General features: G+C 36.7%; 3 protein-coding genes across 4 annotated transcripts in view; 2 read left to right on the top strand and 1 right to left on the bottom strand.

The window, feature by feature from the left end:
- Positions 1-4,768: 4,768 nt before the first annotated feature.
- Positions 4,769-13,986, bottom strand: LOC131440336 (protoporphyrinogen oxidase). The gene is made up of 2 exons (XM_058611517.1): positions 13,862-13,986; positions 4,769-6,276 (listed from the first exon to the last, which is right to left on the bottom strand). Exon 2 carries the CDS (start codon positions 6,222-6,224, stop codon positions 4,788-4,790), a length of 1,437 nt encoding a protein of 478 aa, XP_058467500.1. The 5' UTR covers positions 6,225-6,276; positions 13,862-13,986; the 3' UTR covers positions 4,769-4,787.
- Positions 13,987-15,328: 1,342 nt separating this feature from the next.
- LOC131437471 (uncharacterized) lies at positions 15,329-16,879 on the top strand. Its single transcript, XM_058606883.1, has one exon. It carries the CDS (start codon positions 15,459-15,461, stop codon positions 16,653-16,655), a length of 1,197 nt encoding a protein of 398 aa, XP_058462866.1. The 5' UTR covers positions 15,329-15,458; the 3' UTR covers positions 16,656-16,879.
- Positions 16,880-26,429: 9,550 nt separating this feature from the next.
- LOC131440337 (calcium-activated potassium channel slowpoke) overlaps positions 26,430-27,996 on the top strand; it is a 190,524-nt gene continuing 188,957 nt past the window's right edge. Inside the window, exon 1 of one of the 2 annotated variants that reach the window (XM_058611524.1) lies at positions 26,430-26,497. The gene's annotated coding sequence lies outside the window, so the exon portion shown is untranslated. Of the gene's footprint in view, positions 26,510-27,996 lie in introns of both variants that reach the window. The other variant, XM_058611525.1, reaches the window with a different exon arrangement.

Consider the following 27,996-nt stretch of genomic DNA (forward strand, 5'->3'; position numbering starts at 1 on the left):
CAAACGGCAGAAGAGGAGTGTATTCGCAAAGTTCCTGTTCATGGTAAGCTACTACAATTAGATCAACTTACACAAAGTATTATTAGGGCGAGGAATGTATTTAGACGTCAATTTCAACGATCCGGTGATTTATGTAAAAAATATGCTTCACAATATCTAACTAAACTTATAGCATTTCATATACAAAAGCTCAAAAATGTTAAATTTAGTTCCGATATCTCGAAATTAGATCCTCACTCTAAGCCATTTTGGAAAGTGTCCAAAATATTAAAAGCTAAACCGAAGCAGGTACCTCCCTTGAAAGTAGGAAATACAATTCTAGTAACGTCTGAGGAAAAAGCTAGCGCCATAGGTAACCACATAATAAGCTCTCACAACTTAGGAAACTCGATCAATAGTCCAATGGAAAATATTGTCCAAGATACAATTGATACACTAGATAGAACTGCTTGTTATGTCCCAGCCAACAAGAAAATAACAACCGAACAAGTCGTAACCGCCATAAAACGCTGTAAAAACATGAAGGCCCCAGGTTTCGATGGCATATTTAACCTCGTTTTGAAAAAATTAAGCACCGAAGCGTACTCTCATATTACCAAACTATTCAACCGTTGTCTCGATTTTTTGTACTTTCCTACATGCTGGAAGTCAGCAAAAGTTGTGCCGCTACCTAAACCAGGCAAAGATCCCTCGATTCCGACTTCCTACCGGCCAATCAGTTTATTATCTGCTATAAGCAAGCTCTTCGAAAGGATGCTTCTCGATAGAATTCTCGATCACACCAACTTGAATAATATAATTCCCCCCGTCCAGTTTGGATTCAGAGCCGGACACTCCACTACTCAACAGCTGTATAGAGTAATGAAAATTATCCGCTCAAATAAGGCAGTGTCCAAGTCTACGGCGAAGGTCTTATTAGACATCGAGAAAGCTTTTGACAATGTCTGGCACAAAGGACTAATCTACAAGCTCTACCGTTATAACTTTCCCATTTACTTAGTTAAAATGATACAAAATTACCTCTCAGAACGATCATTCAAAATCTCACTAAATGAAACATATTCCGAAGAATTTCGAATTCCAGCAGGCGTCCCTCAGGGGAGCTTACTGGGTCCAGTGTTATACAACATCTACACGGCAGATATCCCTCAGATGCCCAACGACTGCTACCTCTCAGTCTTCGCAGATGACACTGCCATCCTTTGTAAGGGAAGAATTACTCGTTATATTACTAAAAAGCTTCAGAACTGTTTAGATAATTACTGTAACTACTTGAACACCTGGAAAATCAAGGTGAATTCTAGTAAAACACAAACTATATTTTTCCCGTACCGCCCATCCCCTAGGCTTATTCCCCAAGATAATTGCAAAATCATACTTCACGGCACATCCATCGAATGGTCAAATGAAGCAGTCTATTTAGGTCTAACAACTGATTCAAAACTTTTATTTAGAAGTCACACAGAAAAGATCTTGAATAAATGTTCACTTTTAATTAAAAAATTGTACCCGCTAATAAATAGGCAATCTAAACTGAATGAACAAAACAAGATAGCTATCTATAAACAAATTATCGCTCCGGTAATATATTATGCTATACCAATCTGGTCCACTTGTGCAAATAGCCATAAAAACAAATTGCAAGTCTTACAAAACAGATGCTTGAAAATGATTTTAAACTTAAACTGGCGTACCAGAACAGTGTATGTCCATAGATTAGCTAATGTCGAGACAATCGAAGAGAAAATAAGAAACACATGCGAAAAATTCGTTACAAAATGCCAAAACTCCGAATATGAAACAATTCAAAATTTAATTTAATTAATTAAATTAGGTAAAAATAGGTTAAGTTAGTATTAGGTCATAAAAACAAACCATGCAGTGAAAGCTGAAAACTACCAATTAGGCAATGCGAAAATGTGAACAAAACAAAAAATGTCTGTAAGAAAGATGCAAAAATGTACCATTTGAATCACTTAAATTGTAAACCATACAGCAATGTAACAAAAAGGAATAATAAAAATTGAATGGAAAAAAAAAATAGAAATAGCGTCATTTAAGTTAAAGCAGCTACTCTGTACGTACGAGACACCGTCAGAACGATGGCTCCGAAGACAGGTAGAAAAGCAGATTTGTACCGTCACTAACACATTCAATTACGAACGGCAATGCGAAAGCGAAAATGATGATGTTGAACACATCTTTATACTAGTATGGGGTCGTGTGAAAATATGCCTTGCGAAACAGGGTTGCCATATATACAGATTAATCTGTATTATCATTATTATTATTTTATTATTATCATTATTATTATTATTATTATTATTATTATTATTATTATTATTATCATTATTATTATTATTATTATTAGAATCACTCTTGCATACCGAAGATCGTAGATACATTTCAGACCAGGTCATTGCAATTGTCTCGTACTGAAATTTCGAGAAGAATCAGATATCTTCGAACTTCATAGCTTCAATAAAAATAAACTACAAATTTGTCGTACCTAGCTTCCTATATTAGCAAATTAAAAAGGAATTGTTTCAAGTTTGGAATATATAGTTGTAGAATAGTAGCTGTTTAATGTAACTAAACTGTACTTTAATGTAGGTGTATCGCTTCAAATTCTATTAGTGAAAAAGAGGAAAGCTTGCACAATTCATACAATCAATCAACTAACTGATATTCGGAAAAGTGATGGGAGCGTGTCAGTTTTTTCGTATTCACGACATCCAGTTATGTCTCTGACATTACTCACCCGCCTTTTTATCCAGAATTGTGAGACCGGCGAAAATATTGTCAGAAATGCTTAAATCAGAACAGCTACCAAGTGACGATGATAATTCTATAGAATACACGAAAAGAATCAGAGAGAAAATGTGTGCATTGAAACAGCAATGTATTTTTATAACATTTTTATCCCATTTCCTATTTAAATGAAAAATACAGTCAATTATTTTTAAAAAATTTTTTCGTGACCTTTCTTACATGAAACTTCTTAATCATTTCATAAAGACAATTGAAGTTTCAATTTAATAATTGACCCTTTTGAGTCTTAGTTCTGACTCCTACTGCGTCCATTAGTTCATCCAATAGCAAAATTCTATTAAAAATGATGTGCTGATAAAAAAAAACTCCAAGTGCGTTATGAAATCAACCACAAAATGTATAAAAATTTCAGCTTATTTTAAAATTTATAGCAGTTCATCGTTTGGTTAAAATAATATGATATTTAAAAAATAAGAGGAATATGCTTTATTAAACTCAAACTGATGTGACTATATTAGTATTATATTAGGATGAGAATTCTATGTAAAAGTGATGCTACGGCGAAGAACAACTTATGTAAATTGCCTTAAGAAATAAACGTATTTATGGAAAAACAATTCTAAGAAATCGATTCCAACCTTCATCAGTGGCCACTTTTGTTTGACACCAATATAAAAAAGAAAAAATTAAATTCACTGCTGTTTCAACTCGCTATGTATTTAGTGAAATGTACAGAGCTGGCAAAAAGAAAACCGCGTTGTACGAGACCCAACAGTGCAAAACGATTTGACCATTTCATGAAAAACTATCGAATCATCGAATTTTATACAGTCATCCGCTCTAGTTCTTGACTGCCGTAACCGAACTGCATATGTGTGATACTCGCAACGTTCATATATTACTACCATTCATATATAAACCACATACCAGTAAGTTCTTGCTTTGTAGCTTTCTAGGTTGTAGCCGAAGTATGATCGTGTATGTATTATGCAAAGGTTGATACTCATTTCCTTCTTTTCGTTACTTTGATTTCTAAGCCCTGCGCTTGAGTTGCATCATAAACTACTAGAACAAAGCACCATGCGTTTCCGTTTTAAGAGAACTTTATGGGAACGCATGGTCGACTACTACTAGAAACTGCTAAGATAAAGCACCATGCGTTTCCTTCTTTCAGAATTTGATGGGAACGCATGGTCGACTGTTATTGATTTTTTAGAAAAAATTAAATATTTTGGTCGTCCACATTTTTAAAAAGTATGAAAACATACCATTTTAACATGTCCAAAAATTCTTTATTTATCACTAAAAAATCCAGGGTGGTCCAAAAATTGGAAGAGGGAAAAAATATGTTTCAAAATTTTCTAGTATTTTTTAATAAAAGAAATACATCTTCAAAAATTTTGAAAAAAATTGTAAAGCATCCCCATAATGCCTTAAATATGCCGGATTTTTTTAAAATTTTTCGGAAAAGCAGTTTCTTCAAAAATCAAATAAAATAAGAATCAATAGAACCACCCTAGCTCCGTCAATATGGCAGTTAAAGGGTTGAAACTTTGAGAAAATTGTTTCCAGTCTATGACCTTTCGAATGTGGTATAACAATATGAATTCCCTTTGGGGCAGATTTCACATGCTTATCCTGCTATAGCCTTTAATATTGTATTGCTGAGTATGATTGGAACGCTAAGTTCTCTCACGAAAGTTTTCAGTTAAACCAAATCTTTAATACTAGCATTACCATCATATCACCCAATCAAAATCATAAGAAAAACATACGAAAATATTTAAAAGAAATAGCTAGACTGATAATGGTTTCCTATGATATGTATGATAAAAAGAATATATGATGAAGCATTTCACAGCAAGATTCTTCAGGAAAGTTCTCGATTTATTGAGCACTGTAAGGCTTCATTTCCGAATCCTCCCATTTATGTAATCCAATTTCCATCATAATCAGGAATTTCGAAATATTGAATAATTTAAAGTCAAAACGAAAATAATAAACAAAATCACCATTTATTTAAAACCATTTCCTATCAAACCATCAACGCATTCCCTGGCCGAAAGTATTACGTCATTCACGCCTACCCCATCGTACGAAGATCCGCAAAGAGCTAGCGGTATCTTGTGCTCTCGGATATATTGTCTGATTGCATCCACCCGCTTGTGGTGCCCTACCACGTACTGAGGAATGCATTTCCTTAGAATGTTGACCTTATACGAATCGGGAGGTTCTCGAATACCGAGAATTTTACGCAACTGTTCCAGGGCGACGGTCAATAGTTGCTCTTCCTTGGGATTAGTTCCGAACCATTTCTCGAACCAAGATCCTCCCATCATCACGGTCAGCACCGTATTGTTCTCCATGTCGAAACAGCAGCTATCGAAAATTACCCCCAATATGGGAAGATTCTCAATAGGAGGTACCAGAAACCCGAAAGCTTCGTACTTCTGTAGATTAGGGGTTTTGTAACGAATATTGATAACGGCTACATCCACAAACGGGATCGCTGCTAGCTCTTTCGACAAAGATGGGTGTTGTTTTTCCACATGCTTGGCTAACTTATAACTTGGGATGCTACTGATCAAACGATCAACGACTCGTTCCTTTCCATCAACTTTGAGCAGGATCTGGTTCCCATCGAAAACAATCTCTTCGAACGTCACATCTGTTCGAATATCAACCATTTGTTCTTTCAGAATTAGACCTATCCTAATAGGTAATGTTTGAAGTCCCCCGTAAATCGAATAAATGCTCCAATTTTCAGCTTTGGCTCGTTTCGCTAGTTCGCTAGAATCTTGAGCTTTGGTATCTTGCTGTTTCTTTCTAAAAAGAGCGTCCTTCAGAAACCCTTTGATGACACCACCGTGAGCTTGTTCCATTTCAAACATGCGTTTCATCAAAAACTTGACACTTATTTGTTTTGCATCTCCAGCACATATTCCACACAACATCGCACTAATCGCGTAGTCTGCAATCTCTCGTCCGAAGCGCCTGTTCACGAAGCTGTAAATCGTTTCATCCTCTAATCGTACGCTTGATCGCCCCGTGAAAAGATCCTTGAAGCCTGCCATAAACAATGGTTTTGTGAATGGAGGTTTTGTTTTTAACACGCCGACCACATCCGATGGCAGCATATTCAGCTTCCCTTTAGCGTAAATCATTCGATTCCTGGCAGCAACGTGATTGGAAAATATCGGATAGACCTGATCGGCCAGACCGACATCTTCGATTAAGTCGAGTGTGTTGCTGGCTGCCAATCCCTTCGGACGAATCGTTCTCGGACCGGATTCGAACACATAGCCCTCCGAATCGAACCGTTCACTGCGAATCCAACCGCCAACTCGATTGCTTGTTTCGAGTATCAAAACGGAAGATGGCGTTAGGCCTTTTCTCAGTAGGTAGTAGCCGGCCGAGAGGCCACTAATTCCAGCGCCTAATATTGCGGTCATAATAGGCGCGAACGTACTACACGTTACTGCTTCAGCATCTTATGGTGATGAGCTGAGAAAAAGAATAGAAAATATCCAAGGCGTACTTATGAATCAATCTTCTATTAGCGTATACATTTTTACCTTATCGGATTTAGGAACATATATGAGGTAGAAAAAAATGACGTGAATTTAGCCGTTCATGATTCATGTTTTATATTTTATGTGAGAAATTAAGAACGTGCACACTAAGATTTAATACCTTTGCTCGGTAATTCTTTTGACGGAAACTTTCGGTAATCAATACAAATAGCCGATATTTCAGCACATGAATTTTATTTTACAAATATGCAATTTTTTAAATAGATATACAATTAATTCGGTAAATCTGAATAGCCTGGTAAAATTACCTTCCAATAACCGAACTTCCGTAAATACCGATTGTCGTAAAAACTAACAAATAGCTATTCAAATTTTCAGTGTCTTTTTATTACCCAAATGAAAAAAATCTTGAAGGTCGAATGAATTGAGGTACAGGTGCGCAAGTTTTTAAAACACTAGAACGACTCAAAACTTTTTGTTTACTTATAGGCAGAACTACTTGCTGCCAACACATACCGTTCGAGGGCAATTTGCGGTGGAACATTAAAAAAAATATTCAAAAAAAAATCAATTCTTGGACTTGAAAAATTATCGATTTGGGATGAAACTGGAATCAAAAATAAAATATCCAATACCAAATGTAAATCAGGTCGAGATGATCTTGGAGAGCAGTAATTTGTTTGCACGCAGAGAAATAGAACACATTAGATTCTAATATATTGAGTCTTTAAGACAACTTCAAACAATTGTTTGAATCAAATAAAATTATTTTTGATTTAAAATTTGAGTCAAATAAAACTCTTTTTGAATCAAATTTAGTGTGGCAATGTATATTAGATTCAAATATGTTGAGATATGGATTCAAATTTCAAAATTTTATTGAAACAAATCAAAAATTTATTTGATTCAAATGCTTATTACAGTACATTAAATGTATTTGTTGTTGGATAGATTTAAATAAAAAATTATATTGACTCTTGAATTAAACTGAATCAAATATACTGAGTCTCAGCTTCAAATTTCTGGGTGTTGATTAAAAATTTTCGTCCTTGAATCAAATGCCAGAGATTATTGATTCTAAAACATTTTCATTGAATCAAACATTGGTAATAGTTGATTTTTTGATAATTAACACAACTTTTGCTAAGATTTCATTTTGTTACGTCATTCAAACGGAAAATGTACGGAAGTAATAACTTTCGAAGCAATAGACAAATTCAAACTATCTGCACTATTGAAATCGTTCGAATTATGCGATACTATTAGGTTTTTTACCGTCCCTGCTAACCTCAATCGGATGAACACATTTTGACAGTTCAGCAGTACTATTTGTAAACAGAAATTTTTTTGTTTGTTTATTGACAAATTGAATCAAACCATTTACGGTCCATATCGCCTAAAAAAAGTTTTAAAACATTTGTTCACGATTGAATACGGTTTGTTTTTGAGATTTATTAAATAAAAGTGACTAGTTGCAAAGTGTAAAGATGATTGTTTAACATGTGTTCTTCGATTTTTGTTTAGGCTTATTTGTAAACAGTACCGCCGAACTGTCAAGGATGAATACTTGTTCATTTGTGTCGTCACGATAAAAAATCTAATAGTGAGTGCTTTCAAATGATAGGTAGGTCATGAATTATGTATGTAAAGCGAAATTACATTTGTATTGATTCCAGAGAACGTTTTCTCAATAGAGCTTTTGTAAATTATTGAACGAAAGAAAGAAGAGGAATCCCAACCGCTACCGTGCTCAACTGCAGCGATGTCCATCTCCTCTGTGTGACGAAGAGCAAGCAAAATTTCTCCCCTCGCACTGACAACTTCAAGGAGAGCTCTTCTCTTTCACATATATACACCACTGTTGTATAAAGTGTGCACGCATCATGAGCGCGTTTGTTTATTTCCTTTTACCTCCTCCACTGAATCGCACCTAAGTGCTAGAGCATTAGCTAATAAATTCTCTGAGGTGGATGCAGATACTTTCACAGAGGTGTACACGCCGGTGAGCACTCTGCTGTATGGTTTGCGTAGAAGAAGCGTCGACACGCAAAATCAGCAAAATAAAACAATTTATCGTAAAATTTTCGGTTTTCCTTGCAATTTTTCCATAGCAAGGCCAGATCTACTCTCTATTAATTGAAGTTCACAGGAGTGTTCGCTCACCATCACGCGCCAGTGATCACTTGGGTGTATTTAGACAAGAGCGCGTGAGAGCGATTCATGCGAAGAGAATGTCTTTTACTCGCGCCAGCTGCTTTAAGCCCTGTCCGCATTAAGTACGATTCAGACGGTCAGGCTTCTTCCGTCACCGTCACCGGAACGTCAACGTCCGTCAACGTCATTCTGATTCACACGATCCGGTTTCCTATCCGTGTCTGTCATGTCATTTTCTTACACGCAGAATTTGGAGAACTTAGTTTCGCACAATTTTATTCCACTAATACAAAATCTGGGAGCTTTTGAAACCAATCGATCTGTTGTTTTCCTACATTTTAATCGAATAAATAACTTTCAAAATTAACTAGAAAGAGGAAAAAACAAAACAATCAGTTCCACTCAAAAACGTAACGTACTTTGCAAATCTACTGATAAGTTTAATTACTTATATATGGTATATTTTGTTTAAGAGTGGGATCTTGACACCGAATACATACATAACAAACGTCAGCTCAATACCGTAATCATATGAATCGTGCATGTGTGCAATAATCACAGTCCGTCAAATATTCTTTCGGAGAAATGTTGACGGAGCTTGCCGTTGACGTTCCGGATCTCTGCTGAATCGTGTGAATGCGCAAAGGGAAAACTCATTTGACTAATTTTGACGGAGGCTGACGTTCCGGTGACGGTGACGGAAGAAGCCGGATCGTCTATGGCTATGGCTGATCTGCACATGCAGCTGTGTGCATGTGCACCTCAGCCATTGCCGAAGCAGAGAAAAAGTAAACGCCGGAGAGCTCGGATCGGTCAGATCGGCCTAATGCGGATAGCCGTTTAACCACAAGCACACACTCAAATGCTGTCTATTCGACACTGAGAAGTGCGCTTTCCTTTTTGTGCGATGTTTCGTTTTTGTGATCCTCGGTGTGGACAAGAATCTGACGCCAGCGTGTATCACTCTGGTGAAATGCCATCTCTGCTCAGTTGAGCGCACAAAATGCATTCAATAATAAATAAAAGTTTAATTCACAATTAGTCAAAAATTCTTTTTAAATAACAATTTATTGAATTTAAAAACAAAATCCTTCATTGAATCTACACACAGCCGCACGAAAGCCTGATTTCAGAAACTAAACTAATATTCTTTGAATCAAATAAAAATTATATTTGATTCCAAGTGAAATGAAATTCAGGTGGAAATTTGAATTCAAAGCACGATATATTTGCGAATTTAATGTTTCTTTCATTTATTTCTAATAACAATTTGCTTTGATGTAAATATCAAATGTATTTGAATCAAAGGAAAATGAAAATAAGCGCTGATTCAAAATAAAACATCTTTGAATTCAAAGTGTAATATATTAAAATTTAAAATAAGTTTTTCTGTGTGTGGAACTGTAATTTCAAACTTCAGTCCCATATCAAATAAAAAATATCGATAACCGCTTATTTCCCATACAACCTATTGACAAGTTCTTTCGTTTGGATAGCATTTGAAAGAATGAAATGCCGTTCTTTAAAAAAAAATTAGAGGGTTGTATTCAAGACACGACCGAGCACAATAACATTAAAAATGAAACGTTTCTAGGGTCTTCATAATTAATACAAAAATAAAGATGATAATGATGATGATACACTAGACTAAAAACATATTCAATTGACTAATTACAAACTTGCTCTAGTTTAAGCGCTGAGACTGTTAGCGAATGATAAAATTGACAATTAGAATCTTTCTTGATTATTGATTCTATTCAATTTTGATCCCTTTCCACAAATTTTTACACTGTTAAGTTTTTGAATAACGTCCTTTAACTAGAAGTCAATTATGATGAATTCAAAGTTACTCGAAAGCTCAATTTTAGATACAAACAACCTAAACATTTAAACCTGAACAAATAAAACTTTTATTTTATGATAATAATTTTCGAGAAACGTACAAACTTATTAATTTTATAAACAGTTAATCGATCCAAGAAAAGATTTTATTTATTTTAACGAAAGATGTTGTACCGGTACACTCAGTAATAGCGTAATTTTATTAATCCTTCTTCAAAATCGTCAATAATCTTCGGAAAATGTCGGTAAATAATATGGCAACAATACGAGGAAGAAAGCATGTGAAACAGTCCTCATAAAATATTTAGTTACTTACATTGATTTTCGCTTTGGCATATTAGGAATATACGGAATGGATACGCAACAAAATTCCGAAATTTTGTTAATATTGTAACTTGATGTTATTAACATATGAATGAACATTGTTATAGTTACAACGCGTGTAGTCATCAGACGTTTATTGTTTTGCAGCAAATAATAATTAAACTGAAACTGGCGGTTAACCAAATTCTACGAGGGTTCCTATTCAAAGGATACATGTAAAACCGCAGGTAAACTTACTTTGAGTTTATCTTTGATAGTATATGATATTGCATCTAATTGAACTGTATATGTGAGCCTGTGGAACTCATTTATACTACTAAACCGAGGAGGCCGCTTTTAGATAAGTTTCAGAATTTAATTTTGAATCTTTTGAAGCGTTCAATTCCTGGTGGGACAACAACTTCTGCAGTAACATTGTCTCGTTTTGTTCGTATGGGAATTGAAAACACCGATCCATCAACAAATTAAAACATTTTTAGACAAATTAAAATATTTTTAAGCTTACAATATTGAAGCTTTGGAATAATTTAAATTAGGAAAATCCATTAACAAATCATCGAGCAACAAGCGCTGCAAATTAGATCCGCAAAAAATCTATCGCCGATAATTCTAAATTGGCCTGATAGTTACCAGAGAATTAAAATGAAATACTCAATTCAAACCAATTTTTCAATGGTATGCAATTGAAATATTCAAATAACGTCATCTCATAAGTTTAAGTTAAATGTTTCCGAATCGATTGGTTGTTGAATTATATAAACCCATCAACAAATGACTGAGTTATAAGCGTTCAAAATTATGACAGAAAAATGTTACGCGATTAGTTTTGCATGTTTTAAATTGACACCCAGCCTCGGGAAGCGAAGTGTAAGGCATTTTTAATGGCAAAATCGACCAAAAATTTGCTAAATACAAGGGATATTTCAAAAGAATCGGTAATCACGCTGATTCGGTTCTTCAATAGCTAGATGATATATAAGATATTCAAGCGAACACGGTGTTGCGCAGACAACAGGAAATTTCACCAACACATAATGCAAAAGCGACAATCCAGCGAGCGAACGCATACACAATCCAGTAATCAGCTCACTGGACGAGCTACTTGTTTCATTCGCAGTCAAGCATCGACTAGGCAAAGAAATATTGTGCAGCCTATATTTATAGATTTCTCTTCATACTACGCATAACGTTGCGGTGTTTTTTTATGCATGACGCAAAGCCTCCTATGCCGAACAAGAAGTTGACGTCATTTTGCACAACGGGGATTGGTGGATGAAAACATAGGTCGATTCTAACCATTTTTTCAATAGTATGCTATTGAAATACTGAAACGACGTCGTCATACATGTTTAAGTTAAAAGTTTCCGAATCGATTGGTTGTTAAATTATAACAATCCATCAACAAATGACCGAGTTATTAACGTTCAAAATTATGACACAAAAAGGTTACGCGACTATTTTTGAAACTTTTAATTGACACCCGGCCCCATATAGTGAAGAGTAAGGCATTTTTAATGCCAAAATCACTGTTCACTTAGTATAGATTGTAGCGTTCCTCATGCTCAGATTCAGGTCCGTACCCAGGATTTCGTTTCGGGAGGGGCCCAAAGATTAAAAAAAAATAATGTTACTGAAGATTGCTTATGTACCTACTTCTCGATGTGGCTTTTACGGGTGTTTTTAACAGACACTTTAAACTTTCCTACTGGAACTGTTATTGTATCCCATTTCTTCACGTTTACTGTCTTTTTATTTCTGTAACACATGTCTGAGACCTTCTAAATAATTATGTATTTGTTTTTAATTTCGGGAGGGGCCCCCCTCTGGGTACGTGACTGATCAGATTACATATAAAGTAATCAAGTATGTTATCACTGGATGTTGTTTGTGCAGTAAATCCGTTTTACCATTTTGTTTCAACAGACTTCGCTGCCAAATCTTAGCGTACAGAGCCATAGCATGGTTAGCGCTACGATTCTATTGACCGTAATATTCCAGGCCAACTTAATATGCACTAAGCTGCAAATCAGGAACTGCGTTATGCCAGACTAATATTATTGTTTAGGTTTGTTAGCACATTCACATTTCGCACTATAAAACAGAGTTTGTTTTCCTTACTGTATCTAGAATATCATGAAATCTTGATGAATCAAAGGAAGCCACATATATGACATCATAAAAATGCCCATTAACCATAATCTCGACATGGATAGTATTAGATCTATCACAGACAACAGATCAACATGCTCGCATATGAATTGTTTTGTAAAATTTGCCGCGTAGCGAATACTTGCAGATGTCACCACGATTGGGTGCAGCATTCACATCACGGTACTATTTTGGGTGCAACTTGACGTAAAATTTTTGTTTTACTGATGATGAAAATGACAAGTTTATTTGTATTCTACTTCGTTTGAACTCACGTGCGATTTGAACGGTATAGAAAAAAATACGCCTTTTGCACTTAGATAAATCGTGTGAGAACTGTTCAAATTTTCGTAGTTGCAATGCAATATTTATATAACAGGTAGCAGAACTTTATTATAATTCTGGAACGAAGTGGAACGTTTTAAAAGATCGCGGCGAATATTCGAATAGGTGGCAGTTGTGAACATCTTATTTCCACCGTATAGCTAATTGGAAAATTAAACACGATTTTTAAAAAATGTTGTTCAAGCTTGTTTACATGTCATCTGTTGATCGATAAGTTTGTTCATTTCGTACTATTCTTTGCCCTGTCTTATAGTCGATGTAAAGAGCTAACCGTCAATAAAAAGTTTCTCGACTAGAAAATTTGTCTGTATTAAGTTAAACATTGATAAAAATAAACTCTTGTTCTTTCTAAAAAAAAGGAGGAACCTTATGCCCCGCTTACACTTCTGCTGACTGCCAGCATGCTGGTGCCAGTGTACTGCCCTCTTAGGAAAAAACGTTCAATTGTGATCCAATGATCCAAAGTATTAGACCAACGAAGGATCACCGATGAACGTTTTTTTTCCTAAGAGGGCAGTACACTGACACCAGCATGCTGGCAGCCAGCAGAAGTGTAAACGGGGCATTAGCGTTGGTAAAATTCATAAATAATATCAACCAAGCATCAACGGAACATTTTTTCGTCATATCTTTCATTTCGTTATAAATGTCAACAGTATCAATTCGTTATGTTGGAGTACGAATAATTTATTTTACTTATTTTACACTCTCTCTGACTATTCTTACTTGGTAAAACCACTTACAACTTTTACTCCCGTAGTATTGCTGATGGATCTCGAATTTTCACAAGTTAAGGTGATAAAACCAGATATTTACGGATTTCAAAATAACTAACCGGCTTATTTACATCAAGAAACTGACATTACAGCAACACGTAATATAAAATCAAAACAGTTAGAAGCCCCTGCTGCCAGTTTTTTGGTCCAATACCGTACCTCCAAGGAAACACAATTGAGTATTCTGACAGCTCACTTACAACCACAAATGCAAATGAGATTGGTTTGTTTTCATCAGGAAACGCATGCATTAAACACGATTCAGACGATCAATCATCTTCGGTCGACGTCAAGATTAATTTATTAATATTTTTAGCCGAATATTGCTCACGTACCCGACGATAAAATGTTCCGTGAACTTGACGTAGTGTTTCTTCATATGAATTACTTACAATTAATATTTATGTTCCGTAACCGTTCCATGCCGGCGATAGTCGCATGATGCTACGTGTAAATCGCTTTTACATATTGTTTTGTTTTCATCAGGAAACGTATTGGCCACCCATTTTTCACTAGGGCCGCCGTTCGTTTTTCACCGGGCATAGAAACCTCAATTAGAAACGATTTTGAAATTGAATTCGAAGATTTTTTTACGAGCATTTCAGTATTCTTTACCAAACAGAAATTTCTACTAACGATACAACGATAATAATAGTACAGTAAATTACCAATAATTTACAATAAAATCTAATTTAGTGAAACATTACCAAACAATCTAACTTTAAACTTTCGACAATAAATTGACATGTAAATTTGCATTTCATAACAACAACGAAGAAAGTTGTGTATTTAAAAAAAAGTATTTGAAGTTTGTCATACACTTTGTTTCTGATATTTTATTAGTAATTAATCATTCTGTGAAACGTCAACTGAAAAATATTTTTCATGCCTAAAGTACGCAAGCTCTTTTACTCGACTTTGTATCAGGAAACGAAATCTAATTTTTTACCACAGTTCCATGTTCCATTTAATATTGAAAAAATTTCGGCTGTGAATTTTCTCGAAAAATAACGCGTCATTTTGTAGTCACTTACAATCTACCATTGAATAAATTGCGTATCTCGGAAATACCTGGCAGCACTTCTAAAACATCGCATTCATTCATTGAATTCAGCAGGTTGTGATATCGGCTAGTTGTTGTATTCAACTCACGTTTAAAAGCGATTGAGGTGGTAACGGAATATTTATACTGAATAAAGCCTTTAGCCATCTGGCACAGCAAAAATAACACTTATTCAAAATGGTTGTGCATATTAAAACAAATTGTGTCGAAAAGCTTGAATTAAATTAAAATTTGGCTCCAGCATAACTAAAACTTGATTCCAAGAAAAATATACTTGCACACAACAATTGAGTGCTATCAGTTTCAGGATATGAAGAAAACTGTATACCGGAAAACTATGTAGCCCCTAGTAGTGCTTGTTTTGTTGTGGTCACCAGCGATGGGCAAATAAACAAACCAAGAGAAAATTTGCAACTCGAGCCATAGTTAGCTAGTACATTTTTGAATAAAGATTCCTTTAAAAAATGTAACAATATTTGCAAAATAGTCTAACAGTTTAGAATGACTACTCGTTGGGATTTTTTGCAATCAGCGAATAACGAGCATGGTCACAGTGGCGCTGGGGACATCAGTGTAGGCGGTGAAGAAGATGATGATTCTGATACATTGACGGAGCTCTCCTTCTCGAGATCTCCCACCAGCAGTTTAGGAAGAAGCAGTACGAGCTCTATTCCTTGGGCGGAAGATGCCATCAAGCAGAATCAACTAGAATGGGAACGGATTGAGCGAATGTTTTATGGTGAAGAAGAACTACCTAAAGAAAGTAAGATTCGCGAAGAATTTTTGGAGTGGATGACTGCTTTCCCGCATTTAAGGATAAATGGATGTGCCATTCGAATTCAAGAAAATCCTGCAGCAAAACCTACCGATCCCTTTTACGAAGAAGTGCTAGCTATAGATCCCCCATTCATGAACCGAGTGCGGTCATCGAGGAGTGGAAATATTTCGAAGCCTATCAAAGAGTGCGAATTTCAGTTTGTTCCTAATGATATTGAAAGATATCTGCACATAAGTTCTGGTCAAATCAAGCGAAACAATCACAGAAATGCCAAAGATTTAGTTAAGAATAATAGTGATCCCCTAATTACGTTTGTAGACACTGTTGAGAAGCCGCCCAAAGCCAGAAATGCAAGCAATCAATCTTTCGGAATATTGATAAGCAATAGTTACAATTATTTGACGAACATGGACCTGCCTAACAGTAGAAACAGCAGTGCACAATCTGTCAAGCACTTCAACAATAGTATCATGCACAAGAAACTTGCTCCTCTAGGGCAGAGACCTCAGCCAAGGCTCGTTCAATTGGAGAAGCCCATTTTAAGTTCGTCTGCCTCCGCTACAAACAGTCGAATCCCTCCTCTTGGATCCAACATAAAATTCATTGTTCGAAATTCACACGCTATTCCGTCGGTGCTGGCAACTGAACTCGTTCAACGAAATACAAAATTTAGCATGATTAAATCCGCTACTTCTTCCCGGTATCCACTATCTCCGACAAAAAACGTCGTTACGCTGCCATCGCTTGCGGTTTTGGAATCTCGAGAACGAACCGGAACAAATCAACGAAGTTCACGAAAGCCATCCTTCAACTCTGAAATTGTGGGAAGATCTATTTCGGCCGCTGTTACACAGAAAAATTTACCCAAACATAACGGCAACGTTAACACTCCCAAATGGAACGTCGTTCATTATCCGTGAGTGCTATTACTGATCAATATTATATAGAGTGTGGCTTGGAAAATCCGTCCAGAACTGCTTCTGTTACACTGTATGTGCATGAAATTTGACAAACTAGTCACAGAGTCTAACCTATAAGCTGTAGGATAGGTATTATATGTTGAACAGTTAAAAACTATAGATATTGCTTTGATATCCATATCGCTATATGTTACTAGAGGCTATATAAGAAAAAAATAAAATCACCTGAACCGCTAAAGCGTGCTCAAATTATTTGTTTTAATTAACTAAAGAAAGAATAACTTCAACTTCGAATGCATTAGTATCGCTAGATGTATTGACGTTACAATAGTATTTAGAGGTAAGTAAAAAGTATGAGAAGACAATTTGATGATGAATAAACATCTCCTAATTGTCTCGTTTTTATTTAGTGACAGCTTGAGACTCACGAGAGATTTTTGATTTTGCGATCAAGTGACTCTCCGTGTTCTTTGCAATGAAATACATGAAAACAAAATACTGTGATTCCAAAACACGAAAAATCTGGACCCACTGAAAAATTATCTTGTTGAAAATTATGTACCAGTATTTTAGTGTAATGTGACGACAGCCGCCCATTTGGGAGACATATTATCTGCTAGTGTCATTCAAAACAAACAATCTACCTTGTCAAATCCGAATGATGACAGCTAACGGTGGGTTGTTTAACGTGGTCATTCTAATTTGAATACGTGTTATTGGAAATGTAAACAAATCACCGTTACATGAACTTTATTCATCACTAGCTTATTTGTGATGCAACCGTGCAAAACCTAATAACACTGAAGAAAAATCGATGCAGGCTTTACCACGCAGTAAATTTGGTTCGGAAGAGCTATCGTCACTTTGTTTGCATGTACCCTGATTAAAGTCATTAGTTATGTCGATTTCGCTTGAAGCCAAAACTAACCCAGTTCCAACCCCAACTGCTGTCAAATCCGTATATTTGACAGCAGTTGGGGTCGAAACTGGGTTGAGTTTTACATCAAGCGAAAACGCCATTAGAGTGAGATTATTTCTGTACAATGCATTGACTCCAAGGATAAGCTGAAAATTGGTCAACTGAACCATCCCCCATTTGGAGGGATATTACTTGAGGTTATTCAAAAACTTATACAGAAATCTACGTTTGTCTACAGGAGGAGGATGGGAGCGATTTGTTTGTCCAAAGTCTACGTAGTTTAATAATTATTGTTAGAATAACAAGAAAAAAATTAACAGTTAGAATAACAAGAAGAAATTTAAAGGTTTAGTTCGACCCAGCAAACTTTCTCATTCTCGTAAAATTTGAGACACTCTACGAGGAAACACATTTTTCTTCATCTCGTTCATCCGGTACCGACATTTGAGATTTATTATATTTATTGTATCACTTTGTCTTGAATAACTGAGAATTCGTGACAACGTTTCAAGATAGTCAGGTTATCATTACTAGAGAACAGATGATATGGTTCTAGAATTCCTTAAAGATAATCATTATCAGAGCCGGAAATTGTCACGAACTTTCGATGAAAGAATCCAATACAACAGCCTTATCTTAGTTTTTGTTACTGTCTCATTCGTCTTTTTCACATCCAAAACAAATGAACGAAGACGGACCATTTTTGTTTTTCAGTTCAACAAAAAAGAGTATCAATACCAACGTCACTCGTTTCTTCGCGACAAGACGAAATCAAAATATCACTTGCAGGGAAAGTTAGTCGAATTTCGATTTTAATTCTTTACTTAATATAATGAAAACTCGTCAACTTTGGCCATAAAGATGACCAAAATATCATTAACTAAATTTACTCACCACAAATTTTATAAATACAAACACCAACAGCTAAAATCATTGTGAATCCTTTTCTGTTATAATGTCATTATTGATTCTCGAATTGCATGAAATAGTAATCTGGGGAGGGGTATAGGGTGATGGGTAAGTTGATGCCTTTCACGCAGCCCACCTGGCCTCGATTCCCAACCCCGCAAATAGGGTCGGAAGGTTTTTCTTGCCCGAAGAGAAGGATGACCTCAAAGTTAAAACCTCTATAATCGAAACAAAAAATATGTTCATCTGTTTTAAATGTGTACGTCAAGTGTAAGTTTCATTTTTCTTTTATGAGTGTAGACACAGCAAAGAACACTACATACTAATAGCACAGATATCAGATATACAGGCTCACATATGAAATGTGTAAAATTGGCTCAATCAGCGTGGCGAGCACTTGCAGATGTCACCACGATCGAGGTGCCACCACGATTTGGGTGCCGCTTTCACATGAGACACATTTTTGGATGCAACATTCACGTCACGCTGGATTTTTGTTTTGCTGTTGGTTAAAATGACAAATTTGTTTTTGTTTTATTCCGATCGCATTCTCGTGTGATTTACGCGACATGGAAAAAGTTGCCTTTAAAACTTAAGGAAATCGTGTGATAAGTGTTTAAATTGTTGTAGTTGGAATATTTCTTTAACAGGCAGGAGGATTTTGTTATCATTCCGAAACGTAGTGGAACGTTTTGAAAGATGTTTGATATTATTTGTTTCCGTCTTTTCTTTTCGTTGATTTCAAGTTGAGCACGATGAGTGCCACCCTCTAAGAATACACTAAAGCTTTGATCATTGTAGACTAGAATGCAGTAAAAGTCAGATCAAGATCTTACCATTACATTCCTTTTATGGAATTTGGCCTTTCTGTTTCAACAGACTCCGTAGCGTACAGAATCATTGTATGGCTAGTACTGCGATCCTACTGACACTAAGAATATGACAACTGGCTTGTAAGACCAGGATCCTATGCATTGAACTGCCAACCCCGGCCAACTTCTAATTCTCTGCAGTAATCTGCAATAAAATAAGATTGCGAATAGATTATACTTAATGAAGGGTTTGATAAATCCATTCGTAGGTTATGATGATATAATTTTAGCTTCATTAAGCACTTATGAGCCGAAGGCGAAACGTGAAGAAATCGGAAACTACTATAACAATAGATTCTCAGTTTTGCTTCTGAGCAGTTCGGTCTTTAGAAAATTTGATTGAATTAACCTTTTATTCTATATAGGGGAGCGAGGGCAAAGCAGGGACATTTTGGTTTAACGATCATTTTCACTAGTTAAATAAGATATTTATCGTGTATAAAAAATTTCAGTGTTTTTAGTAACTAATAATATCACTAGGATAATTACAAAAAATATTCATTACAATAAGTAATTATCGCTAGGGCACGTACCCTCGCTTGATGAATGGGCATGGGAGATTAACACTTCTAAAAAAGTATGACACAGTCGGACCATACCGACATTGTTCATTTGCTTAAAATTTACAAAATGAAAATTGTCATGCTCTCTAGATTTATCACGGAGTGGATATGACTAATAGTGCTTGTAATAGTCAACAGGTCATTAGGTGATTTCAAGCATTCTTATGTCTAGAATTGGTCACCAATTTAGATTAACTTGATGCAGTTGGGGTGAATATTAATATATCTCATTCGTCCTGAGTGAATTTAATTCGAAAAGGAGGAATAGATCGAGGCGAAGAACTGAAAACAACGGATGGTAACATCAGTGTAATTGCCCCGCATACTGTCTCAAGCAAACAATAGACGGGATGGTAGTTTTAGAACGTTGAAACGGGACCTGACCAGACTCACCCGTGGACAGTCGATCTGAACGCTGGTAATGAATTCTGGGACAACAGGAGGCTAAACCATAATGGACTGGTCCTTGCTGAAAACTTTGAAGATGGTCAATACAACATCATCGCACCAGACTGCCCAACACGACTGTCACGTTCAGGGGTCCATTCCATAGTGGACATCCTTATCTCTGACAGGAAGTATGTTGATACATTAAGGCGTTTAAGAGTTATGCAACGTTTTTGAGTTTTTTAAGGTATTTTTAAAACTAATTTAAATAAGTTGAGAAACTAACACTCTTCCAATTTTCTCCTTAATTTTTATTTATATTATGACCTTTCAGGAACCGCATAGGATACATTTTCATCGATCTGGCATCTAATGAATATTGATATTTGAAGCTTCACTAGTTTTTTTTATGAAAAATCAATCATAACTTTTTACTGGTAGCTCATATGAAAAAGCTTGGTTGAGCAAAATTGTGCGCAATAATTAGTTCAACAACTCTTCTCAAGACAACTTTTCTGTAGAACGTTTCACAAAAAAGTTAGAACACAAAAAGTGATTTTTTAGACGCCACCCTACTTTTACTCAGGAAAATCGATGTAACTCGATCAAATAAAAAGCTAGAGAGGTAAAATCAAAATAATTTTTGAGTTCAATTAAGAAAGTTAGATATCAAATTTCAATCTAAATGAAGACCATCCTAGTAACTTTTTCCATCAAAAGGAGCGCCATTTGATTGCAAACAACTTTTGTGAAGACATCAACTACAACAAACTAATATTTAATAGTGAAAATATTTTTGTCACGCTAATTTTCCGTTTCGGACCACTGTGCGCTGTGTTCTACGGTGGAAATAGACTCGGCGCTTTCATCAGTTCAACAAGCGATTGGACGGTTCGTTGGAAAGTAGGGTAAGTACCTTTTCCAAACAGATAGTATAATTGAAAATATATCATCTGTTATCATCATTTAACCAGGGTAATCCAGGGGAGGATGAAACAAATGCGAAGCAAAGTTTCAGCGGACCCTTCACCAAATAACGCCCCTCTCCAAGCCCTTTTTTTGGCAATTAGAAAGCAAACGTGCTGGGGCAGCAGTTTGTGTTTCCCAGAATCTGCCGTTGCTGATAGCGTGGCCAAGGAAGATCGATCAAACAGCTTAGTACTAGAGGAAAGCAGAGTCATAGCCGATGAACTGATGGTTTATGTGAAAAAATCAAAGGATATGAAGACCCCTAGTATCGACAACACCTTTAACCTCGAGCTGAAGCATTTGAGCACTCGCTGATTTGCGTTGCAACTTGCAACTTGCAAGCTAAAATATTCAACCGGTGCTGGGAGCTTGGCTACTTCCCTTCAACGTGAAAGTTAGCTAAAGTTATCCCAGTACTGAACCGAGAGAAGACTCTTCTTTTTCCAAGAGCTATCGGCCCATCAGCTTACTCTCTGCCCTGTCTTAGCTGTTTGAGAAATCTATTAAAAGCCTCGAATCCTCGCATTCTCTGATCAACATGATGTCTTCTTCAGTTCGCTTTCACTGACATCCAAGTCAGTCGATAAAACAAAACCGCTTACGTTCGGGACGGAAGATAACAAGTACAGTATTTTGTAGTGAACAATAGAACGATCTCGAAATGAGTAAATCAAACGAACAAAAGCTACCGCCGGTACGAAAGAATACAATTGTTGTTGACAGTGCAAAATTCGACCTTCGATACAAGAACTTGAAGGTTTGCTTAAAGAGCAAATGCATCTTGACATTAAACGTGTGCATTTACTTCAATGCAATAAGACAAATAATGTTTTTACATCCAGTTTTTTGAAGAAAAATAAAAAAACGCATGAAAAAATCGCATAACTCTGAAAATTTGCATAAAAAACCGCATAACTATGAAAATTCGCATAAAAAACCGCATAACTCTGAAACTTCGCATTAAAAAACCGCATAAAAGAAAACCGCATAACTCTGAAAATTCACATAACTCTGAAAATTCGCATAACTCTGAAACTTCGCATCCCCGAAAATATGGGGAACGTGCCGTTATGAGCCAATTTATTCTAATAGTGCTATAGAAGTGCGTGTGCATGATCTTTCCTCAAGCGTCATCGATGGAAGAACTTTTTCCTCAGTATTCTAAATGGCGTACGTTTGTTACGCATGCGCTTGAAGAGGCCTATACATTCTTATGTGACTTTCGGTCAGGATACAAGAATTCCGTGCAAATCACTTGTTACCTATGACAATCAGATGGCCACATGTCAATATTGCCAAAAAGCTGTTCACTACGGTAAGCCATGTGATAAACTGGACAAGGAGACAACTACACCAAAGGACAACGGTGCTTCTTTCACACCAACTCCAAGCAACCCCAGTACACCTGTGACAGACACCAACAACAATGAAGCATCCCCTTCAACGAATCCATCATCATCCCCTATAGAACAAAGTACACCAGCTACAGTTAACAACTTACCCTCCAACCAACCAGCAGCTGCAACCAATGTACAACAAGGTGCATCTACAGCAACTAGCAACAAAAAGAAGACGGAAATCGACAACAATACCACCGATGCGGCAATGGATGACGAGACGAGCCACGAAAAAAGTGCCCCTCAATCCTCGCAGGGGATGGAAATGGAAGCTCCTCTTCCCCTAGAAAAAAGGTGACTACGAGATCCAATACATTTTTTTTTAAATCGGCACAATCGGTCACGTAAAGCTTGTACGTTAATAGGCCTGAATAATAATATCTTTCAAATTAAAAAAAATCATGATGTCATCCTGGAGGAACAGTTTGTGCTCTTCACAGGAAGATCTACAATTCATCAACTCACAAAAGTAACATATTTCGACGGAACAAGTCGATTTCCAAGACGACAGCAATAGCGATCATGGACATCGAAAAAGTGTTTGGCAACGTGTGGTACGATGACTTGGTGTTCAAGCTTCAATTTTCCGATGTATCTCACTAAGATCATCAAAAGTTATCTTTCATCAGACCTTGTCAGCTTGGAGCGAAATCAATCTTCAGTTCAGCAACGCCATCGCACGGTATCACATTCAGCATATCATGCCAATTGACATTTCTCTCCTCTACTTCTATGTACGAGATTCGATGCGAACTCGTCTGAGGGCAATGTGGTAGAAACAGGTGGGGTAAACACAACTCTTTGGTGTTAGTGAAATTAATTTTGCTTCAGCAAGCCAAGTAAAACTAAAAACCACGAACTTGCTTTCGTCACATCGTTCGGACTAGTTGGTATTGAATTAAAGCATGTTTATTTTTCATGTATGTCGTCATACCGAACTATTTACAACTTTTTGGTTACTACCGCAAGCAAGCCATGTGGTCTGCCCCACCTGTTTATATCACATTGGTCTGAGGGCGCCAAGCTCGCAAAATAGGATGTTACCAATGATTGATTCGGGAAATGTGAGAGCTGGATATCTTGTTAATATGATATATTTGCTTTCATATAGAGCTTTCCAGGTTTCTCTGCAAAATGTTCTATCGTATAAATTTTCCATCCCTGCCGGTGTGCCCCAGGGAAGTATCCTGGGACCCATTCTGTTTAGTATTTTACTTCAGACATTTCACCTTATCCGGGGGGTGGTATCTTATCACAGTTGGCTGACGATAGGGCCATCCTCTATGAAGACGAGTCGTAAACATTCTGAAGAATAAATTGCAGAACACTTAGGTCATCCTGTTTCCGCATTCGAGATCGACTAGACTTGTTCCATCTGACGAATGCAGAAATCGATTCGGTGGCGCAGACGTGCAATGGTCCAACGAAGTGGTCCATCTAGGACTAACATGTGACAGACAGCTGATCTTCAGGTCTCATATTGAAAAAATCATCACCAATTGTAACATACTCAGGTCTCTGTACCCGTTGATATGCAGAACATCAAAACTGTACCTCAAGAATCGGAACGCTGTCTATAAACAAATCACTTACCCCGCAATCGAATACGCAGTCCCCGTTTGGTGGGGTTGTGCACGAATACACACACTAAGAGCATATTCAGTAGTATTCTATGTTAGTTCTAGATGCATAATTTATGTCAGTAACAAAATTTAAATCTGAATTTTATAACAAGAAAAACTGGCAGCCCTAGCAGTGTTTTACTCGTGTTTGAAATATACAAAAAATAGAACGGTTTCATAGATCAGTTTTAAATTTGACAGAAGAACTGGGCGAATAAATAAAACTAGAACGGCTTGCTGTGGTAACGTTTGTTCCAGTTTCTGCTCTATTATAGATCTTCCATATAGAACTTCTAGCTGCTGAATTTGCTCTAAGAGCAAATTCAGCAGCTGCAAGATTCATATGGGTGGTCTATAATGTAAATTAAACTGAAACAAACGTATCCTCAGCAATCCGTTTTAGTTTTATTTATTCGACCAGTGCTACTGTCAAATTTGAAACTGGTATACATTGCCGTTCTATTTTTTCTATATTTGAAACATAGATAAAACGCTGTTGGGGCTGCCAGTTTATTTTGTTATAATTTCTTGATTTAAATTTTAAAACTGACATAAATTATGCATCTAGAACTAGAACACTCCTGAATATGCCCTAAAGCTCTAGCGAGTTCTAAATAAAATCTTAGAAATGATTCTGAATCTGCCCCCTTGGATGAGAACCAGTGAAGTGCATCCCTGGATATCCTAGAACAACGTTTCGAACATCAAACCATAAAATTTGGAGAGAGGTGCTCATCCTCAAAAATACAAATCATTCAAATGTTGAATGTTTTAGGTTAAGGTTAGATTAGGTTTAGGTATAAGTTGGTTGGAAATTTTAATTTATTAATTTTTCATTAACAATGTGTTAAGACACAAACTTCAATTTTCGCAAACTGACATAGTTACAAACAGCATTTATTTATTCATTTATTTATTTATTTATTTATTTATTTATTTATTTATTTATTTATTTATTTAAGCATTTAAACAAAACACGAGATGCAACAAAGATGTATGTGGCCAAAACACTTGAAATGTAGCAAACTTTGTATGAAACACAAAACAAATGATCAATAAAGAGCATTTGACGATATGACTATATATGCCAGTTCAAAACATTTTCGGTTACTTCCGCATGTAAAGGCTGAATTAAAGCATTCTATGAGATCTGGGATTATTATTTGTATTGGACATAACGCTGTCCATCAAATCCTACACAACACTTGCACCATATTCCTTACAAACCTTTATTGATATTCATTCCAAATCCTTATCTGTTTTGAATACTTTTCCTGTTATCCGGAGATTACCCTTCATACATTTTCGTATTGGGCGAAGTTCTAGCGATTTTTTTTTCGAATTTCCCTCTTTGGCCACGAGAGCAACATCATTGGCTTCGTACCACTTCGTCACCAGTTTTGCGTGATGGCACGTTGCTATAAAAAGAGTTTTACCTTTGTGGGACTAGAAGAAGGAATACTGGTGCTACTTCATGCATTATTTTTTGTACATTTGACCGTCGATGGTATGTCGGTCGTTATGTAAGGTTTGCACACACAGGTCGCCCGCCACTACTCAACTATGTTTCATCTCTGGAGGGATCGGTTTGGTGAGCAAAAAGGTCTCAAGGATTGATTTGAATGAGGAAGATTTGCATTTTTTTTTCGAGTACAGTCTTCAGATTTGAACTTCAAGGTTTGTTGTAACAGTTCTTTTTCAGCCATGAATAACTTGAAATCCACAGTAAAGTTTGTTGGACTGCTGTCTATGTGCAACTTACAATCATAGTAAAAACAGTTATTGTAATTTCATGAAAAAATTATCTTTGCTTTTGCAACAATGTATCAATTAAACTGATATTCTTTAATGAATTTTCACTCAACGGTAGCGAAGAAATCTCAGTAGAAAACATTGCCTCCGAAACCTTACATTTGAATACTATCCGTCGATTCGCACAGGGGGCCCTGCAGAGATGCCCGTCTAAAAATACCGTAACGCGTATACGCTGTTTCGTCGTGCTAAGCAACTCAATGTTTCGAAGAAAGCAGCCCAAAGGAAGAAAAATTCAAAAATAACCATCCCACAACCCTGTTCGGCGCGCAGCTTCAATTCATAGAGCCGTGCTATCCGCACGCATTCGCTCATTTCCCCATTCGAAAGCATAGAGGAAAATTGCTATCGACTCGAGCTCTTCAGAATAGTGTGTGATCTCGTCCGAAAAGGTACAATTTTCCGTAAGCTCCGTCTCGACTGCTCGGGTGGTACTCCAAATGGGAAAATTGTGTGTGTGTGAAATTTTCACTGGTCATTTTCGATCAGTTGTGGTTTGAGTTTCGACGTTATTTTATCGTTTTCGGGTGCCTTCCGGGCTGACGTATATGGATTCGTAATCAAAGTGCCAAAAATTTGACGATTTTCGAGAAAATCGCAGGAAAAATGGATTTTTCACTTCTTCTACCTCTTTCTGCCCTAGTGGTGGTCTTGTTCTTTTTCTTCGATTAATGGATGAAAAGTTATAACATCTAGACCCAAGCGGAGGGTGGTCGGCCTGGTGGAGAGGGTGAAACATGGACCCTTGAAGTGCCCAAAGAGCAGAAGCAAAGTTGGGGCCAGTAGCAGTAAAACTAGGAGCACAAGAGTACTAGAGAGAGAGTTCATCGAACACTGCGAGAGTGCTGCGAAAGGACCCGAGAGCAGTCAGAGATTGCGAGTGACAGATTCCTGCTCCACCACCTGCTGTCACCTTCCTGGGCGACGGCAGGAGGCAAGACAACACGTTATATTTTCCGAAACCAGCAATTTCGTTTACCGTGCGTTGTGTTCATAGTCGTAGAATATTGTCATGCTGCATGCTCCTGCTAGGATATCCCAACACGAATTATGTTTTGGTGGTATACCCGCTGACAAACAGGACAAGTGCGAGTCAGAAAATACTGGTTACCGCGGTGGCACAAAGAAAGCAAAGTGTGTTAGTAGTTGGTTAGTTAGTGGCACGGAAAGGGGGTCAAGCTAACAGCCATGCTGAAAATGTGTGTCGTACGGGTTTTCCCCCTCGTGGAAAGTGAAAATTGAAAGGGCGTTGTTTATGTTGCATCGAAATGGTAGCGCGTTGTTTGCAGTTTAATTCGCTGCAATGCATGAACAGAGACGGTGATGATTGGAGGGTTCATTTTTGTTTTACGGATGCTTACTCGGAACCGAGAATATCGCGAACCCAATTGTAATACGTGAGAAGACTTCCAATCATAATTTATTTTTAAACAAGTGTTTCAGGTACCTTGCGACATACGGTATTTATTTTAAAAGTGAAAAGCAGCGTTTGGTGCAATTAGTGCGATATTTTGGTAACGGTTTGAATAGTGGTGAAACATTAAGAATTTTAATTACGAAAACCTTTCATTCAGTACTATGACAGCACATATTTTTTTTCTGAAAAACATGCAATACTAAGTTTTCTTCTCAAGATATAAAATAGGCTCAATATTTTTACGCCGTGAAAGAAGTGGGTTTCGTTTCCCGTATGTGTTTGTGGTTTTTGGTGCGTAACTGGCTGACCTTATTCCTGAATTGTATTTTTGACTTCTCTCTTAATTATTATGTCTTTGGAAAAGGGCACTTATGCTTGTACGAGTTCTTGTTTCTGACGCTATTAGGTTCTTTAATTGCAGTGAAATCTACTCAACATCTCGATGAGTTTCCCAATAGTAATATGAAGCCACTC

This window comes from Malaya genurostris, chromosome 1, assembly GCF_030247185.1.
Source record: "Malaya genurostris strain Urasoe2022 chromosome 1, Malgen_1.1, whole genome shotgun sequence".
Classification (NCBI taxonomy): domain Eukaryota; kingdom Metazoa; phylum Arthropoda; class Insecta; order Diptera; family Culicidae; genus Malaya; species Malaya genurostris.